Raw genomic sequence first — 21,761 nt, 5'->3', positions numbered from 1 at the left:
TTTGTTCACAGACTCAAGAAAACTCACTCTTCACTTCCTCCTTCTCTTTCACACCTTGAAGCCTTCACACTTTTCCCAAGCTTCCACTTCCACAACTTTCACCTTTCCAAGCTTCTACTTCTCGAGCTTCTACTCCTCAAGCTTTCACTTCTCAAGCTTCTCCTTGAGCTTCTCCTTCTCAAGCTTCTCCTTGAGCTTGATTAGAAATGCTCATATGCCTTGCTTAAATAGGCACTTACCACCCCATGCATGACTTATCCACAAGCTTCTAGAATTCCTCCACAACCTTCTACAATATCCACAACTTTCTACAATATTCATAACTTTCTAGAATTCTACCCACACACCTTGATAAATGAAATGACAACCATTTATTTTTTTATGTTTTCTATTATGCCACCTATGCACCTCGAAAATAGAAATAATCTTTTCTTTTTTTTTCTCCTTTTCCCCTTTTTAATTTTTTTTTAATATTATTTCTCCTCTAATTTTCGTCACTTTCTCTCTCCTCCACAATTTTTTTTTTTTCAATTTTTTTTTTCCAATAATTTTTCCATGCAAGATGCTCCTGCATCACTCCATACCCTTCCAAAATGTCACCCCTCCATCTCAAGAACATGCTATCTCTTAATGTCCTATGTCATGTCCATCTCCCAAGAAAAACCAAGATACCACTTCCAACACTTCTAATGAGCCTATTGAAAATCAAGAGAAGTGTGCTTTTCCTATGCTATTGAAAAACACTTTTGAAGATCAAATCGTCCCCACATTGCCTTGGTCTACTTCTTCATATCCACCTAACAAATCCACCATTATTTTTGATTTTTTCTAGGAGAACAAATACCCCCAAGCTTTAAGTGCTTTTGTCAAACATATTTCTTCTATTGAAGCTATGCATGAGTCTATTGGTAGCCTTGGCCATGTTGCTCACTTTGAAGGTGTTGATATTCCTACCCCTTATCCATTTGTATCTTCCAAATCTATCCTTGGTCCCTATCCATCAAAGATAAATCCTTCAATACTCCATCTATATTGGGACCGTATATTCCTCCATCTCTCATACCCTTCACTCGTAGCTCATCATCCAGTTTTCCCATCATACCTCAAGATCAACAAAGAAATTCATCCTTTAAAAATTCTCATCCACTCATCCATCTAAACCTGCCATATCAAGCCTTATTCATTCACAAATCCAAATTCTTTTGGAATAAAATTGGATGTACAACATAAAATAAAGAAATATAAGAATCCATTGAAAAATGAAGATCACTATGTCCTATCTAATTAACCTGTGAATACAAAGAAAGAAAAAATATTCAAGAGACCATAAAAGTCCACTAACCAAAGAGAAAAATCAAAGAATATATGGGTTCCCAAGTCCATCATCAAAAAAATGTGTTCCAAAGCATCCAAAAGAAAAAAAATCAAAATCTATATGGATTCCAGAGTATCTTTTAAAAGACTTGAATCTTGAAAAAAAATCAAAGTTGACATTCAAGCTTCCAAAGGCTTCCACTTCATCTTCTTCCAAACATCTTCCTCAAAATATTCCAAAGGCTTCCATTCATCTTCTTCCAAAAGTCTCCTATCATCTCATATATCAAAACCCCAAACTATTTCATCCATGATTCCTCCATCCTTCTATCACCCTTTTGTTGGCATTAAGTCATGTTTGTTATTAGTGACAACACTTATTCAAGTTTTATTTGGTTACCGAGTTTGTCATTCTGTCTCCAATTCACACCGAGAAATTCAGTGGTTACAAAGTCTCATAGTTCATACTGAGCATTCTAGTGGTTACCAAGTGAATTTAGACAGTGCAAAGTCTAGCAGTTCAGTTCTTATTGAGCAGTCAGTGGTTACCGAGCTTTACAGTGTCTACTGAGTCATCAGTTCTTGTGATGTGAAGCTAGTTTTAATTGAGTGATGGGATGAGTAGTGTTTACCAAGTGCAAGCAAGGTAAACGTGGTATTCAGTTTCTTCTGAGTGACACTATATCTACCGAGTCTCCAATGTTCATCGAGTTCGAAGCTACATTGAGTGATTAGTATGAACCAAGCCTCTACTTATACCAAATGCATCATGATGCCAAGTAATGTAGTGGATGCCGAGTATCAGAAGTTCACCTAGTCAGCTTTTAGAACCCAAGTTTCTACATTTGTGCCTACATAGTAATATTGGTGCTAGCTTGTGTTTTAGCCAACCTTGTAATTAAGAGAATTGAGATGGTATATATGTAATTTATTGTAGGATACCCAAGTATGATGATGAAGTAATGTTTTGAGAAGAGTGAATGCGAATGTGAATCAACAATAGAGAAAGGTATACATCAAGCTCAAATCACGAGCAATCAAGTTTTATCTATCACAAAAAAGTGATCAGTACTTCAAGGATCTAAATCACCAATTAAGTTGTAAGTTAGATCTAATGCTTCATCCTAATAGGTGAATCATATTCAAATCCTTTAACAGGGTAGACTTAACAGTCTTTTCTTTAAATCTCTTTACTGAGTGCATACTTCATTGTATGTTTGTAAAACCTCTAACAAGGTGGACCTAGTAGTCCTAATTTCTCCTAATAGGGAAAATCATCAGAAGTGATCATTGTAAGCTTTAACAAGCCAACTTTATACTGCGGTTTGAAGTTTTGTGGGTTATCAACCCCACCCCAATTTTACTTTCTATTTGGAAGGTTTCTGGGTCACCATATATTGTGTTCATGTGCCATGAATGTTTATCTTTCAGTTTCTCATGCATGCACTAGATTAGATCAATTAATGGTGAATGAATTATGTTATTAAGTGCTAAATTTGTCAAAAGTTTTGAGGTTACTGATTCACCCATCCCCTTTTAGTAACCTAGCTAGTCCTTATTATTTCCAACACCTTCAAGCTGTGTATTAATGTTGATTGTCCCACTTTCTCACCTACCCTTATACACTCTTTTCAATCCTATATTTACCTACCATCCAATCTCATTCTAGCCCCCTCTCCCATGAAACTTATCTGAATCATAAAACCTTACCCTCCATATACTTTTACTTTCTCCATCATCTCCCTTCCATCACCCTATCAACATGTTTGAGCATACCTTTTAGTGGCCCTAGCCTATCATGGCATATCCTTCAAGAGGAGAATTATTTAAAGAGAACAAGGCTTGATTTTTTTCTTCCAAAAATCCAAATAGAAAAAAACTAAAATAAAATAAAAAATATAAAAAGAAATCCAAGAAAACAAAAGAGAGAAAAAGTGCCTTGGTGAAAACCTAGTAAATAGGTACCTTGGTAGGAAAAGTAAAGATAAATAAATTCATCCTATGGTGAAAACCATTTCTTATGGCACCTTGGACAAGTACCATGATAGAAACCTAACAAACATGCATCATGCACAATCTTCTATTCAACTATTGCCTCTTTGCTCTTGACAATGATTGATTTATCCTTGAGTATAGACTATCTTATCCATCAACTATCCTATCATGCTCTTGGTTATCCTAAATTATTCACTCAAAGCCTCCATAATTGTGCTCCATCCTCAATTTTCTATCCTATCATTATTTTATCTGTCTGACCCCTTAGTCTTGATCACAAAGAAGAAGAAAAGCATAGTTCTTAGAAGCCTTTTGACATGCCCAGTCTTTTGGATTGCATGCTTTCATGATATTAGGTCATTATCCTATATGCTACCTCACTCATTGGCTTATGTTTCTTATCCAAAACATGCTTCATATGAATATTTCCCCTTTCCCTAGTTTAAACTAAAATGAATGAGATATGCTTGATTTTTTCTTTGTGTCATTTACATTGGTTTTTGCTCAGTGCTTACTCCTTAGTCTCTCCGAGATGTCACTTGACTAGAGGAATGGGGGCACGGGGGATGTTTTTCTTTGATTTCTTCTTGTGGGTGTAGCTTTGAGGATCCTAGGCGTCTCTTCCTTTGACCCTTTGGGAACTTAGGTGATTTGGAACTATCCTTGTCTATTACATTGTGTTTGCTCATGCAAGACCACACTCATGGTTATCTTGACACTTCTACCTTGGTACAAGTGTAATTTTGCAATATTAAACTTAGGGAATCTACCAGCGCGTCATATCAACCTCTATGTCTTTGATGCTTATGATGTGTTTTCACATTTTAAGTCTTGATGATAAAACAAAGACCTATCTAATTGACCCTTGCAAATGACACTCTACATTTCATGATATCTTACATCATATCTTTTTCTTGGTTTTTCGCTCATCATTAACAATTTTCTTTTATCCTTTCATCATGGGGTTAATCATATCATCCTATCTAGTCTATCCTTTTAGACCCCTTATATAGCATTTTTTAATCTAAATTTCAAAGTCTTAGATTTTTGTAAAAATTGCACCCTAGTCTAATTTCGATGTCCTGGATCCATTTTCAGGATCAAAATTGAAATACAAGTTCATCTTTACTGCCAAAATTGTGATTTAAAATTACTATATTCTATACGTTGTTGACTGACCCTTTTGAGGCAAATCTTTCATTTCTTTTGAGGCAAGCATCATTTCATTATATTCTTCTTTGTTTGACCTAATTCTCATGTTTGATCATTTCAATCAAACTAGGGAACATTCTCAATGCTTGGTGGTCAAACTTGGTTCTATATTTTTATGAATCACTCATCAATCATTATGGACCTTATCTTATCTCGATTTTATTAAATCTATCACATTTTTGCATCTCCTCTACTTCATTTCATTTTTGATCCTAAGGGGGTAGGAATACTCTAATATTTCAATGCTGCAAATTGATTCTACTCTGCTATCTATCACTTGAGGCATCTCAATTTCGTTGTTTCACATCAAGTTGAGATCCTTCAAATCTTCTATGCTCTGCAGAAACTTTATTACTCTTTGGACATATCAGTTATCATCACATCACATCAAACTATGCAGTCAATATTACCTATCTCACTGCACTTCATTAACTGCTAGTTTGAAGTCAAATCTCTTATTAGCTTGACATCATCATTATTTGACTCAATGTGTTCCCATATCACCCACACATTAGTTAAAGGTGGGCAAATGTAATCACCCAAAAAAGTGTCTAGTAAACTATAAGCTCCCTTTTCAAAATTTGAAATCTGTATATTAGAGTATATCTTATGCTTAATTATTTTTGTATAATTTATTAATCATTAATCCTGGTTAAATTATCACTTAATCATTTATTCGATTTCAACATGTGGTTTGATCACTTATCCCAAGTCATTATTTAATTAGAAGAACATGCTCCTTTCTAATTAAATAAAAGTCGCATTTATCTTGTGTGCATGGAAAATAATTTTTCTATTTTAAAAATAAAAGAGAAAGACTTTTTGTCTACACATTGAATGCACAACAAGATAGGTGAAATCTTTTTTGCCTCTTAATCTCTTCCACTCAATTCTTTTGCTTGTTAAACACAACCATTAGTTTTACCTCCTAGAATCTCATTAAAACACCATCTCATATACATGGAATGCTAGATCAATTTTCTCTCTATAAAAGAATAATACAGAAGGGGGAAAATAGAAAAGTAAACCTCTCCGTGATTTTCTACAATATTATTATTATTATATTTTGACATTAAATTAGAAAAACTGCACCAAAAGATTATGAATACCCATTTCATCTTAAATTGAAGGTTGACGAACCCACATAGCTATATTAACACAAAGAGCCCTGAGATAATACTAACCAGCTAATGAGGTCCACACACGAAAGGAAGATAAAGATTCAGCAAAATTAACTCGAAAAGAGATAATATAAAATGTGACAGATGCCTCCCATTTAGGTGTAACCGCCATGGCTGCATTTGCAGGTGTAATTAGCAAGCAGAGTCCCATTGCCTTAATTGGCAGTTGCAGTGGTAACAAGATATGTTGTATTTCAAGGCCTTCATCATGTGTTGCAACTGTTGGAGGCGAAAGGGCATTGCGCTTACCACCACTTAGGGCTGTTAATGCTGGCGGATTTGAGCCTGATTTGTCCGAAGAACCCATCGATTATTACCGCACTCCTGGTGTCTCTGAGGTTTTTACACTTAAATCTTTTCCCGCTTTCCCCCTCTCTATTTATTCCTCTTCTACTTGTATCTTTAACTGGCCAGCATGGTAACAGGATGATTTCCCTTACGGATATGCTGATGGAGCTCACACCTGGCATGAAGGAGACGACGGTATTTCCAATGCCCTTCCTACTCATTTTCCCCTTTTTCATGAATAGGGAATTAATCTCGGGGCTGCCATTTATTAAATATCAAACTGGTAAAGATCATTTTTCAATAATACCCAATTGTCTGTTTGAATGCCCTCTTTGATTTACTTACCCTAGCATGACAAAGAAACCCTCCTATCACTTGTTCCAGATTGATGTAGGCATTCCAGAAAATGGGGTTTTGTCACACTAATAACTATGAGAAGAGATAAAAACAGTAGAAAATGCAAGCTCATTAGAGAGAAGGGCTGTGAGTTATCTACTAATGGCAGCTTGCAAGCTTATATAATCTATTCTTCCTTTTGATGCCTACTTTATTGTGGCCTTCATGTCTTCTGAGTGGGCTCGGATGGGTGAGTGCAGGCATTTTGGGGTATTCTTTCGTAAAAAATGGATTGGGAAGTATTCAAAACTTGGGACCCATTTAGATGATTTATCTTCTGAATTCTTTAAATTCTTGAGATTTGGTAAGATTTTTTTGGGTAGCATCATAAATTGGGACTTATTTAGATGATCTAGCCTCAGAATTCCTAAATTCTTCAGTAGATAGCATTCAAATTTTGGACCCACTTAGATGATCCATTCTTGGAATTTGTAAGTTCTCCATTTGGGACTCATTTAGATGACCCATTTCTATAATTCTTATGTTTTTCATTTGGCAGTACCAAAATTTGAAACCCCTTTAGATGATCCATCCTCAAAATTCTTTAAGTTCTCCATTGAGTAACACCAAAAACACTGAAAGTTAGACCCATCTAGATGATCCATAGAACTCTTAACCATCCATTAGATAGTACTAAAATTTAGGACCTATTTAGATGATCCATCCTCAGAATTCCCAAGCTCTCCCTTAGCCTGGTTTGATAGTACGAGTATTGATTGAACACTAAACACTTTATTGATGGAGCATGACACACTGCCTCAAAACGAGATCATCTGTTGAGATTATCAACCTCCATTGATACTTTCTCAGCCTGTTAATATATTTCTTGTTTCCCAGAGACAAGTTAGTCGCCTTAGCCATTCTATCAGTACAAATGAAATCTAATTTTGATTGTAGCTTGCCACATAACACTTAATGATATCTCTTTCAGAAATTCACAGAATCTCGTTTGTTATCATATCCAAAGTTTTATCAAAATAAACATTTTGACAATGTTAAACTGTTTAATATAGACTCTTGCAACATCGACAGTGTATGTTAAGTTGCTATGAAATTGAGTTACCCATGTCATTCTCCTTAGGCTTTACAACAAAACCAAAAGATATGTTTGCTAGATCAGAAATCTCAGAGCGAGTAGCAGGAATGTCTAAGTGCACTATCTGCCTGCTGAGGGATAGGTCTGTGTGATATAAGGATTAGGAAAATAAATTCAGTGAGCTTTTTTTTGGGGGTGTTAATAGAGTTTATTATATCATTCTTAAGGGAGAGGATCTAGTAGTTGAGTAACCTAACTTCGAGCTTCTAAAAATTCTAAGAGAAATTTTAAATCATTTTCATTTTTCTACAACTACTTGCTTGGCAAGTCCCTTACTTATTGTTAAGGTTTTAGGGCCACATCATCAAATATGATGCCACATCAACATGCTTTTTGATAAGGCGTTCAAAATAGTCATAAAAAAAGTGAAACCAATCATAGCGCATTAGGACCCCATACTTGTGTAGCTGATGTTTCATCACATGATTGGCTATTTTTTAGAACAAGGATATATTTCATTCAGTTATGGGTAGTCATCATTAGCAAAAATAACTTTAAAATCACAACTATTTGTACAATGTTGCCAAAAATATTGGATACTAAATTAGCGAGTGTGAGTATTAGATTAACAACTACTATCAAGACCATTGTAACACATTTAAGTACATCTATAAACATTCACATCTTTTGAATTCTAATTGATGTCAACCGGTGCAACTAATTTAGAAAATTATAAATTGATACAATTTGATATGTTTAAATGACTGAGTTTGCATCCCTTACAACATTATGTCCATCCTATCTTGATAGCCTATATTTTATATTTAATGCTTCTATTTCAATTTATTTGGTCGTGATTTTGTGATTTTTTATAAAATCACTCAAATGCTTCATAATAGTTGATAATAAAAAATTACTTTTAGGGAGAATGTTTTTAAAAAGCTTAATAAGACCCACTTATTGTTAAACATATTAAAATACATAAATACACTAAATCCCACAAACAACTTAAATTCAATGGACCAATTTATAAGAATAGAAACATGATATAAGATTTTGACATGATGTCTAAGTACATAGCCAAAAAATAGACATACATAAGTTGTCATATTGAAATTAGACACTGTTAAATATGAAAAACTAAAATTTGATGAAGATCAATGTAGGTTATAGTCAAAGACTCAAGTATCTCCTTAGAAGGCAAAAAAATCTCATACTATTGTGTCAAAGTAGGCACACTCATATCAAATTGCAAGGAAGGATAGTGTAGAGAGTGAAGAAGAGGATCACAATGTTTCCTTACAACAACTAGAGAAGTATCGTCCTCATCAAAGGGAAGATGTATCAAATCAATATTGTCTCCCGAATCTGCAACATGAGATTCTACAAATAGGCTTGGAACACCTATCAATAATTCATCCCTCAAAGCTATAATTGAAAGATGATGTATATCCTGTTGCAAAGAATCATTATAAGATTTTGATGAAGCAACTCTAAACTCTAGAGAAGCAATAATAAATGAGGTATCAATAAACTAATCATACGAGAAGGATGTATTCACACAAGTTGGGTCAATGCAAATCTTAGTATCATCCATAAAAAACTTGTTCCTCCAAGGAAATATCACTCTCAAATAAATAACCAATGTCTCCATACAATTATTGGATGATGGTCTAAACAATGAAAGACACTTAGTGTGCTCTATATAATGTAAAATATCCTCAGAAATAGTAAGACATATTAGTCCATAGACCTTGTCATTACTATTCAACCATGCATTGATTCTTTATCCCTTCTTTCGAAGATAAATAAATGTTTGAGTTTAGCATGATAGTATAATGATGAAAATAATTATCAAAAGACATGATTAACCCCCTATAAATGGAAACTATAACAAAGTTCATGAATACACAAAATTCAATAAGATAAACTCCTTAAGATAATGATAATTTTCAAGCTCTAATTTTTAGTACCTACAAAAGAAATATTATTCTTCTTTCTAGCAACTGTGAGCTTTGATAACATGTAAAATTTTGTGCACTGACATGTAAAATTAATGGAGCTTTAATACAATATAACCTAAATACTAGATTTGATCTAGTTGTAAAAGAAAGAACAACTTTGCAGATTAAAGAGGAAAAAAACTAGAGCAAAAATAAGAATAATAAACTCTTTCATTGATTTAGAAATGAATAGAATTATAATTTGTTGACTTCGTTGAATTAAAAAGTGTAGGAAAATCAAGAATAAAATTGGAAAATCAAAGATATTACTTAGCTTACTCATTAGGAAACAATAATATTATCTAGATTAGCATAATTATTCATAAAGCATGGATATAACAAATTCATAAATCTAAGAAGAAAAAAAATAAGAAGTTACACTAATCATTCCTAAGACCTTATTACTCGGCTCTATACCCAAGAAATGAAATTCTTCAAGGATAGAAAAGCTTTTGAAGACATCATCAACCATGTTTACCACAAGAAGTTCATTTACCTTCTCGCTTCTTTAGAATGTAGTTTGAAAGAGCACAAAAAGAATACCAAAGTGCCTATTTTTCATGTTTGTCTCATACTATTGATTATCGACCATTTGGAAACCCTTTCCTATCCTATTGAGACCAAGAAATTGCCTAACTAGAGGAAGCATTAAATGTTATTTCCTTTGATATAAAGACTAAAATAAAGGGGTTTGATGAATAAGATGTTGATGTTGAAATGTATTATGATTCCTCGTCGAAGGATGACAAGGCCAAGAAGGTCAAGAGGAACAAGGCCCAAATGTCTTAGACTATGCAGAAAACCCATACATTGGTATAAGCTTGATTTTGACTATGGAGAAAGGTAAAAAGACAAAATTTTGTGATGATGACATTGACAACGAGAGATTCAATCCCAAAAGAAAGGGAAGATGGATGAGATTAGAAAACTCCACAGTAGTAAAAACAGTAAAATTTCATTTGTATAACTTGAGAGTAGTAGGGGAGATCAAGGTTTTTCTTTCAAGGGACTCAAAGAAATTTCCCCAACTCATATAATGTCATTGTCCTGATTAGAGACATTGCGATTGATCAATTCAAGCTCACCAAGTGGTTCTTTCTAGAATTATGAGATCAATGCAAAACATGACATATGCTAATAGGGGTGTTAATAACCCTCTCAGAAAAAGAAGAGGACAAAGAGATCCATTAAATATGAATCTGAGCCTAATGAAAAGTGAATTTGAGAGTTGCATAAAGGTACTAGAGGAGTTTTGAAGGTTAATTTCAATCTTCATGATGGTGCAAAGGAGATTTGAATCTTCTCTATGAAGTTGAGGGATTTCAAAAAAGAGAGCATATTGTTGGTGTTGATATTTTTGAGGACGAGAGTAATGGTGATCAGGACGTGAAGGGTAAATAGAAAAGCTTTTCTCAATAGGGACAAAGTGTAAACACTTGCATTAAAAGTAGTTTTTAAATATGGTTGACCTTCATTAAAGTTTTTATCAATTTGAATTGAAGGTTGCCACTATTATTAAAATGTTAACAGTTTCCTTCTTGTTGTTTGTTTTGGTTGTGTTCTTATTTGTTTGTTGTGGGTGGATTGTTAGTTGACTATGTTAATTTTGTAAGTAGTATGCTTTTAAAACATGTTTAATCTTAATTATAAACTACCATACTTCTAAAGTAAAATAGATTCACAAACCCATCTACCTCATAAATAAGCATATATGTACATATTATAAGAATTTTTTAATAATGAAGACTTTTCCTAAACTCTCTCAATTTGACTATATCAGCCTCTAAGTGGAAATACATGAATAGGTCCTAGAAGTTCATCCTAATGTTTTCCTTATATAGTCCACACCTTATGTGATTTTTTTATTACACCCATGGGTATATCAAACATAGGGAAATATATCTAGTATTATCCCATGGGAAATTTAATTATGGATTTTTTTAATCAAATACTTGTAGCCCAATTACATGACATGAAATTCTAAGGCTAGACAAATAAAGTAATTCAAATTAGAGCTAACTTCTTGTTAATGAAGTTGGGAGTATTGAGTCTATCAATATTCTTATTCTATCTTCTTAAGAAAGCTAGAAAATTTGTGAGTTCCAACCCATGAAAGTGCATGGCCAATATAAATTGGTTTGAAATTTTAATTAAATTTCTAGTTTCTTACCAATCTTCTTACTCACTAACCTATTCAATATATAATAACTTTGAAGCACATTTAGGTCCATTTTTTTTTCCCTTTTACTATTAAAATATCTTTCTTTTATTTTTTTTACTTTAAACTTTTAAAGAGTCAATGTAGTAGGCTACGGGAATGGTTCTAGGAAGCTCTCATTTCTTATTCTACTAAACCCCTACCTTATGGGATCCAAATAAAAATCCTCTAACCTACAAATCACGATAGAATAATTAGATAGAATAATATGTGTATCTCATGTTGGATGCAATCCTTGAGATTGCTAATAAATAACTCTTTCACAATTGAACTTGCTAAATGTAATCCTCAAATTATTTTGTTTGTTATAATTTGGCTATTGAGTTAAAGTTAATTCTTTAATAAACTATTCATATATTCCATGTATAGTTCCTCGTGACAAAAATGAACAATTGATGTTGATCATTTTCTTCTTCTTTTGAGCACACAACCATCTATGACACGTTGATTCCTTAGCTTGTAGATGTAAGGATGTCTCTACAAACTTTTGTTTACATTGATTCTTATGAACATGAAAAGGTTTTCCAATTCCTAGAGCTCCCCCAAGTCTTAAACATTAGGATTAGGAGACATATGAGATCATGCACATGGTATTAGCAATGATATTATCTAGGTAAAAGCTTCAATAATGGATAATTTTATATCAATATCTTATGAATCTCATTTCTTAGTAGTCATTCCTCATTCCATGCTAACCAAATTTCCTTGCACATTGTGGAAGCCCTATTTCTAAAAGAGATGACATAATGTATAAAGTCACACTTAATCCTAACTCTTAATCAATACCATCTTTATTAGAATTTTTTCTTAGCGCATAACAATACTTGGCTTTGCCTCTAGTTGTGACCATACTAGGACGCCATCTACATGTATTTTTATAATAAATTATAAAAAATATTATAAATAAGTTTATAAAAAAAAATCTCTAAGAAAATCAATGCATTGTGTCCTTAGGAGAAAAATCCCCAAATTTATTATAACTCCTTCAAATCTATTTCAAATAACTTGAGATATGGGCTATAATGTCTTTAACATGTCCTTGATCAACCCTCTATATTCAAGGAAATATAAAACATTGAAAGATATGTGTATTTTACATATAACCTCCTAATTTAAAAAAAAGTTGGGTTGTTTCTTTTCTTTTAGATTGCAAGTTCATGCTCTAATACTATGCATAACAAAATTAGTTGTACAAAATAATGTATAGAAAATAAATAAGATAAAAACATTTGTAACCACTTTAAGGGGTAGTCCTCCAAAAGGCATGATGATCACAACTCATAATTGGATAATGATAAAGTAACCTCTATACTCTATATATGACACTTATATCTTGGATGCTAATTGATATGACATAACCACCTGAATACAACTATGCAAATGGTCATATTACTATGAGTCAGTGAAATGCGTTGCAATTCAAGCAATATTTTAAGGGCATAACACATCTTCAGGACCTAGAAAGTATACTTCATATTGTTCTAGACTATCAAACAAAAACACATTTTTCCCTCGAAATATTTCTACATTTATATGATCTATATTATATGAAGATTTCATGATATACACTAGTATGTCTTGTCCTACAAATTTCAATATTGATCTCATCAAAAATTGCTAACTACATTGACCTCATTCAAAATTGCTAACCATATTGCAACATAATTATTTAGACTTATATTGCTAAATGGAAGATGAAACTAATGCCCTATAAAGTCCCATGAATTCGTTAAAATAATTTCCTAAAATTGATATTAGGATAGTGCATCCCAGTTAAGGAAGGAATTCCTTATGAATTCTATATCAAGGAAGGAATTCCTTATGAATTCTATATCATTCTTTGGCTTACATGTTTGGTATGAAATATAGGTTTTGGCAATTGAAAGAAATTTTTTTCTTAAAGATGATCTCATGCAATAAGATTTACAATTGACACTACCTCATACTACTTTAGTGTGAACTCCATCTTTTAAGAGAAAAAAATCACTTGGGAGTTATCATTCTATGATATACATAGAAATTTTGTTAGTTGATCATTTTCTTATTATGTGATTTATAAGGCTATTCTGAACCTTGGTCTTTTGGTTTTTGGGATTGAGACATTGATTTATTATTCTTGTTTAATTCACATTTTGAAAATCCATTTTGAGAGCTAAACATTACTAATTTAATTTCCAAATCTTAATATTCTAATAGAACCTCCCTCATTGTCCACCTTGCTAATATCCTTTCCCTTTTTTTGGACCAAAATACCTATATTCCTATTTTTATAATGCCAATAGTTGTATTCTTTTTTCTTATTTTTTATAAGTTGTTTAGAATATTTATTAACACCATTCTAACAATTAAACATTATAATGTAAAATAATTCAAAATATTGATATCTATGAAGATCAATTTTCTAGTTTAATAAATTGCATATCTCATTACAGTTGTAGTCATGTCAAACTTTTTATAGAGATCTACTAGTCACTTTAACATCAAACTATGTTGCACTTTTTTAAAGTATATTATTTTTCACTATATAAGCAAGGGCAGGCCATGAACCCATATAAAAAACTACAAAGTTAGGCCATTACACCCATTATCTAAAAAAGATGAATAAGTTGAACAACCATGATGTAGGCCTAAAAAATACTAACATATATCCATATTAGCATTTATAAGATAACAATCCATACTAAAGTCGAATAGACTAGAGATGACAAGTAATGTAAACATTGAGGCATGCATTACATAATTAAATACCTGATTTGTCCCTTGACCTACTAAATGAAAATCAACACATATAAAATGTAGTTTTCTTCAGAGTAGTAATCATGTTCTAATATTTTAATTCAGCCGTTTCTTAATCTTTGTTGTCTCGACATTGTACTCTTTTTAGCTTTTCTCGTAATGCCATCACTTTAAGCTTTATATTTTAGTATATAATTTTCATGCTTAAATATTCTCTATTTGATGACTATATTAAAATTTAGAAAACATACTCTTGTTTTTGTTTTTATTTATTAAGAAATTTAGGGTGTTGACCCTTTCATTATTACAACCCAAAGGCATAAAAACACAATACACTAATAGTAAATAAACATCAAAACTACCATAGAGAAAATTAATTAAAATAAATAACTATATAACCATATGTTGTAGTCTTGAAACCTATCATCCTCAAAATTACCACTATAATATAATATAGTACCATTTTAAACAAAAAATAACCAAAACCCTACTTCTACAACTGAAAGCATAGAAAAATGAACTATAGTCTATAAAGGACCCCACATAAATAGGTAAAGTATTATCAAAAAACCCCAAAGGGGGAGGGGTTCACAAACTCAATCCATTGGCATTTAAGCCTTATGAGAGGGTCTAATGTCCCAACCTAATTGGTACAACACATGGTTGTAATCATCCATGAGAAATTTAGACAAATCCTTGTAATTGCTTTCTTCATGTTCAACTTCACTAGGATTGGAGAAGGCACATGCAAGTTACAAAGTTGTGCCTCTCCCAAAGGACAAAATTGGATATAATCCCCGTTTCTCATTCCATTTCCATTAATTTATTCTTCATATTGTTTATCTCACTCTATGGGTTAGTCAAATCTAATGTAGAAGTCAAGTTGGGCTTGGCTAAAATAGGATAAAAAATACCCGTGTTCCTCCTTCATACTTGCAAATATGTGAGTAAAGTTATTAGAGATAGATTTTTTGGTGCTACCATTAACAACATATATTTCCTCGCAGTTTATAGTGTTATTTTTTACACTTGCTCTTACAATTTTTTGGATCCCATGTTCAATGTTATCTTCTAAGTCATAATCAACTAGTAATTTCTCTCATTTATTTACAAACTTGTGGTTAGTCTATTGGATCTATCAGGGGTATTGTGTTGCTCTTTCATCTCCTTGTCATCTTTATTTTCCATGTCCTCAACATATAATTTAGTTTTCGTGGTGGGGGAGGAGAGATTCTTCCCTTTCCTTTTGGAGGTGGACAATACCTTTCTTTTAAGGATCTGGTGCAAGGGTATAGGAATTCAAGATGTTCATGGTGGGAGGGTGAGTTTTAAGGGATCCTGAGTTCCTGATACCTTTCTTTTCATGTTTCCTTGGCATATCAATAATGCAACAGATGGGGAGGACTATATAAGGTAGGGGCCTCATAGACAAAAATAGGTTTAGAAGGGAAAAGAGGTAGGTGAAAATGGTATGAATTAACTTGTAATGACATCTTGATGCAAGGGGATGAGTTTCTTACTTTGGGTGTGGGCACTATCTTTGGTGTCAAGCACACATATCTCTAGTGAATTTAACAAGAAAAAATAAAACATGATAATTTCATGAGTCCTTACATGGATAAGAAGGGTCATGTGGTAAAAATAATAGGCTTTAAAGCATCCTTCAAGCGTGAATTACTTCATTAGCATTAGCAAAACTAAGTCCCAAGGTGGTGGAAATTGAACTCTGTCATATCTTCCTTGCATCTTAACTACACCCTTACTATCTTTAAATGACCCATTCAAACTATCATTATCAACTACCTAGTTGGTCTTCTTCCACTTCCTTTCATAGATAAACAAAAAACTTTCACAATGACCTCACTAATTTCAGAGGAGATGCCCCCACACAACTTTGATCTTCCTAGGAGATAGAAAATTAGATAGAAAAACCCTCATCAAATCCATTAATGGATTTGATCTACAAATATGCCACATTGTGGTGTCATTCCTTAAAGTCATATAGGTTTCCAGGCTTAATGTGGACCTAGTCCCCACCCATTAATATAACACAATCCTTCTCATTGACCCTACAATTCTATGGAGAACTTATTCAAGATGTTGAACCCATAATGGGTATAAGAAGTGAATTTCATAAAGGAGAGAGATTCAATCCACCTGTGATAGTCATTAAAACTACCTTCATGCTTGTAATTTTGCATCGTTAGGTTTCCTTACATGTGTTCCATCAATGCCAACTATTATTTCCTCAAACTAATTCAAGTGATGAGAGAGTATCTTCATGATTCTATTTGCATTGATTTCTTTCCTTTTATAATGTGGTGGTGGTTTCCATTATGCATTGAACCTTTTTGCAATGCTCTCCAATATTGATGAGTGCTAGATTGAGCTTGGGAGATGTGGATCATATGATCTTGTCATCAACACAATTAGGACTTAAACATGTGTCACATAAGTGGAATGACTTATATATTTGTCTCTTGAATCCACATTGAATCTGCATGCATGTCTTTTTGAAGATAGAGGTTTTCCCTGTACTTAATGGAAAGATCATAGTGCCAACACATATATGCTCCAATGTAAAGTGTCAGTAGAAATGGGAGAAGGAGGTCACACAACTTGTAATCTTAAGCAAAGAAAAAATGACTCTTGAAAGGGGAGAAGAAGGAGACCATGCACCTTGTAATATTAAGCCAAGAAAAACTGACTATCATAGATGAAATGTACAATGGTTACAGATCCAACGGAAAATAGTTCTAGATTTGTAGAGTATACTAACACATATAGTTCCATATTTTGAACATGTGAAAACTCTTGGACCATGTCAATTAGCACATGACTAACATTTTTCTAGTTGAGGTTCACAGGGAATAAATTTTAGAGCATCTTGATCTAAAATATGAAGTTTTAGCTAATAGAAGCACCTTTAGATATTTAGAGCCTGGCACACTTGACACAACTTTAAGTGCTAGATTTCGATAACAGGTTCCTTTCTTCAAAAATTGTACCTATGTGTTAGCTATATGATTTTTTCTCACCTTCTTATGTTGAATCTTGTCAATTCTGTGCATTTAACCTAGTTTTTGCATATTGACATCAATATTTTATCAAACACAAAAAAGGGAAATAATCAAATAAAGTATCTTGCACTCCAGTAGGACTGGATTTCTTGTGGGTTATCTCCTCCAATACATGATATTGGCTTGGGATCTTAGTTTGTGTCTCTAGATTAGGACCTAATTTCCCATCATCTCAATGCTTATAACAAAGGTGTTTCTTTCTACAATTTGGCAACGTGCATAAAAAAAGTTTGTTATAACATGAATAGAATGCATGATAGAACTCATTTGATTTTAAGTGTATTTATACGTAATGTTTAATAGTTCATTCATTATGATGTGTAAATACCATAACATCTTATATTTAATTCTTTAACATAAGATACAATCATAGCAAGTGTATCATAAAAGATCCTTGTAAAATTTATAAAATTGGCATCTAAAAATTGTATTGGTTCATTGAAACACTATAACATTATGACTGAATCATAATGACAATATGGTAAATAACTTCTTATGCCTTTTATTTTGTGTTATTGCTGCTATTCATCGTCCTCTCTCTAATTTTTTTTGATTAAGTAAAATAGGTTTTGAAGGGGCCCCTAAAATCCAATACAAAAAAGATCTAAAGATTTATGCCATTAAGCCCATAAGATGAGACAAAACTATATAGAACAGGGCCAACAATGAAACAAGAAGCCAACCAAAAGAGAGGGGATGCTAAAACCACAAACAAAGAGAGCCAACAGAGCAACACCAACTAAAACATATAGATCATACAAAGAACTAGCTTGAACTGACACCCCACAAAATTACACAACTAGCAGTCATAAAGATAAACAAACATACAATAGACCACCTTTGAAGAAAAACAAACAAAATAATTAAGATTTCTACTTAGATCCTAGCTTGTGGGATCTAAGGGTCATATCAAATGAAGGAGAGGGATTCTTTGAATACTTCCCTTTAATTGTAATCCATCCTTCTTCAACCTTGGTCGTAACAACATGCCAAGCCTATAAATCCATAGAACTATTAATTCCAAGAGAAATAGGCTTACTCAAAGAAGTAGAGCCAACACCAATAGAGAAAGGTTTTCCATAAGAAGCATAACTAACACTTTCAGTAACACCATTAGATGGAACATCAACCATAATCAAAGCATTAGTAGCCTTGGTGGATTCAACAAGGGACGTATATCCAACAACACTAGAGTCATCACCATAGTAGCTGGGGTAGTAGGTGCCTTAGAAGCAAGAGGTGAAGTAGAGACACCAATGATAGTAGGATCAACTGAGTTACTATTAGCAAGAGCATCTATCACACCTTCATTAACTAGAGTAGTAGAAACAACCAAAGAGGAAAAACCCTTAGAAGAATCATAATGAGACACACCAATCTAGGATGAATCTAGAGCATTCACAATTTAATGAGAGTGCTCCTTTCAAACAATGTTGTGATCATTAGAAGAACCCTTCCACCATGAGGAAGACTTATTTGGTTTAGATTTCATTAATCCACGATTAGCTTCAACATGCCCAGTCTTGAACCACTTTCTACATTTGAAAGGGAAGCCTTCATACTCCAATGGCTAAGTTCATAGTGTTAGTAGGAATGTTGATGCTATGGGGGAGCATTGCAAAACATTGTTGTGATGTATTTATAACTATGTTTGTCATTGATGAAAACACACTAATAAGTCTGTAAAAGACTGACAGAGCACTAGACTGTGATTTTTGTATTGAGAACATTATATTACTTATCTGATGATGCACAGATACCTAAGTATACTACAATGTGTATTTGTTACATGGGAAAGTGCGCATAACTTGAATCGATAGTATACGAAAGATATGATTGATTTGTAGAGAATTGTATAGAAACAAAGTATCAGAAACACAATTCCCATTGCATGATTGCTACAGTTCATTACAATTCTAGTGAAGGGTTGTGTAGTGAATTGGAGATAGTTTAGTAACCGTTGATGATGTCAAAAAGTGTGCATGTATGGAAGTTGCACTTGTGAAAGTTTGTGTACAACTATGAGCTGACAACATTGATTAAATGGGTATTTCATTTAATTAATGTATGATAATAAAGTGTGAAGTTGACTCAAGGATTTATGATTGAGCATGGTATAAAGGAAAGATGTTTTCGTGTTTTACAAACATGGTGAAGAAGCGAAGACTTGCGAATTACTAAGAAACAAAGGAGAGTAATTTACTAATGCGTGTAAGTGACCTTAAGGGTTACTGTTACTGATCACAGAGTTCCAGATCTGACTGCATGATCTGAAGGTGAAGGAGTCTGACGTACTTGATAGAGGAAGAAGTAAAACCTATTACACATCTATTATTCTGAACGGAATAATATTGAGGTCAATTGGATAATGGGTTTGTTGATCTGATCCTGAAGCTGTTTGGACAGTGGGTTCAACTACCTTCCACAACTCCTAACAGGGTTGGAATCTCCTAACAGGGATTCAAAGTCTCCTAACAGGGACTCTTGTACTAAGTGTTGTAATAGGCTCCTAATAGGGTCCATCCTTTAACAAGGAACATTCATATTAGTACATCATTTTGTGGGCATCATTCCCACCAGGGTTTTCCCTCTGATCAAGGGTTTCCCTAGTCAACATATTTGGTGTAATTGTTTATGTGCATCTCTTTATGGTTGTTTACTTTGAATGGTCAAGATTGTTTAAGAGGTTAAATGTTTAAATGCTCATATAACTAATTCACCCCCCCACCTCAGTTATATTGGTGGACTATTGTTTCTAACAATTGGTATCAGAGCCTTAGGTCCTTGAAGAATTTTTTTAACAACTTTGGGAGATCCATGGAAAATTTGTTTAGAAAGGAAAGTCCGAGATTTGATGGCACAAATTATGGCATCTGGAAGGATAAAATGAAGACTTATCTCTTGTGGATGGGTCCAGGATATTGGCTTGTAACCAAAGCACCTAAAAACATTGTGGAAGAAGACAATCTTGAAAGTTGTACCGAGGAACAAAGAGAAGTAAATATGTACAACATAAGGGCAAGAGAAGCAACAGTGTCTGCTCTACCTGAAAGTGAATATAGCCAGGTAAAACAACTCAAAACATCTCATGAAATTTGGAAAACCTTAGAAGCTAATTATGAGGGTGATACACATGCAAAAAGAGTTAGATTGCAAAATCTGTATTTCACATTCCAAGATGCTAAGATGATGGAAGATGAATTTGTGAGAACCTATATTGGTAGAATATTTGAGATTGTTCTAGGAATCACATCTTTTGATGGAAAGAAGTTTGATGATAAAGTAATAAGGAAGGTCTTGAAAAGTCTGACACCACCTTTCAAGAGAATAACATAGATGATTTGGGTAATGTTACCTTGTACCACTAATTTCACCAAAGAAACATTGCTTGGTAGATTGGAAGCTGAAGAGTTCAATCTGAAACAATCTGGAGAATTAGAAAAAGTTGAGACAACATTTAGTGCCTATAATATTAAGCCAAGTTTGCCAAGGAACATAAAAGCGCAAGGAGACATTGCTAGCAGCAACAAGGCTATTGAGAAAAAGATCCAGGAAGGAGTGGATCTTCTTGTGGAAAGAGAAAAAGATGGTAATAATATCTTTAAATGTTGAACATGTAATGAATATGATCATTATGCATCTAAGCATCCTGAAAGAGAAAGAAAATATAAGGGAATATTCAAATCTAGAAGACCTAGAAATTGTTTATATGCTAATGAAAGAAGAAGAGGAAGAATAATTTGATTAAAAAAAAAGTGAAGATGAATTAGAATTTGTAGCTATAAAGGAGGATGATCTTGATAGAGAAATCAGAGAAGAAAGTGCGTTGATCTCATAAGTTGAAAGGAAAGATTGGATCATTGATAGTGGTTGTTCACATCACATGACTGGTGATATGAGCAAATTTGTCAAATTCAGAAACCATGATGGAGGAATTGTCATAGTAGGGAATAATGTAGCCTACCACATTATAGGAATTGGATCTATCACACTAGATGGTAAAACAAATACTGATGATGTTTATTTTGTTGATGGACTAAAACATAACTTGTTAAGTGTTGGACAACTTATGGACAAAGGTTACTAATTGCAGTTTGGTAATGACACATGCATTATCAAGAACAAGGAAGGAAAACTACTTGGTACTAGCACAAGAACCAAAGGTAATGTATTTCAGTTAAACTCCATTGAAACAACATGTTTGGTAGCTAAAGTTGAAAACAGTTGGTTATGACATAGAAGATTTTGTCACATTAAGTTTGATAACATTGTGAAAGCCATTAATACACTTGCTATGAGAGA

At 33.2% G+C, this 21,761-nt stretch overlaps 1 protein-coding gene across 2 annotated transcripts in view; it reads left to right on the top strand.

Annotated features, from left to right (window-relative positions):
• The first annotated feature begins 5,805 nt into the window (after positions 1–5,805).
• PNSB5 (NAD(P)H dehydrogenase 18) overlaps positions 5,806–21,761 on the top strand; it is a 32,052-nt gene continuing 16,096 nt past the window's right edge. For both annotated transcript variants that reach the window (XM_089814264.1, XM_089814263.1), the window contains exons 1-2: positions 5,806–6,040; positions 6,128–6,185. In XM_089814264.1, the coding sequence (XP_089670390.1) occupies positions 5,813–6,040; positions 6,128–6,185 (286 nt within the window). In that variant the 5' untranslated portion in view covers positions 5,806–5,812. The remainder of the gene's footprint in view (positions 6,041–6,127; positions 6,186–21,761) is intronic.

The sequence above is a fragment of the Cupressus sempervirens genome, chromosome 2 (genome assembly GCF_028749045.1).
Source record: "Cupressus sempervirens isolate cs-2001-9-10 chromosome 2, ASM2874904v1, whole genome shotgun sequence".
NCBI lineage: Eukaryota > Viridiplantae > Streptophyta > Pinopsida > Cupressales > Cupressaceae > Cupressus > Cupressus sempervirens.
This window is presented reverse-complemented; position numbering and strand designations above follow the sequence as displayed.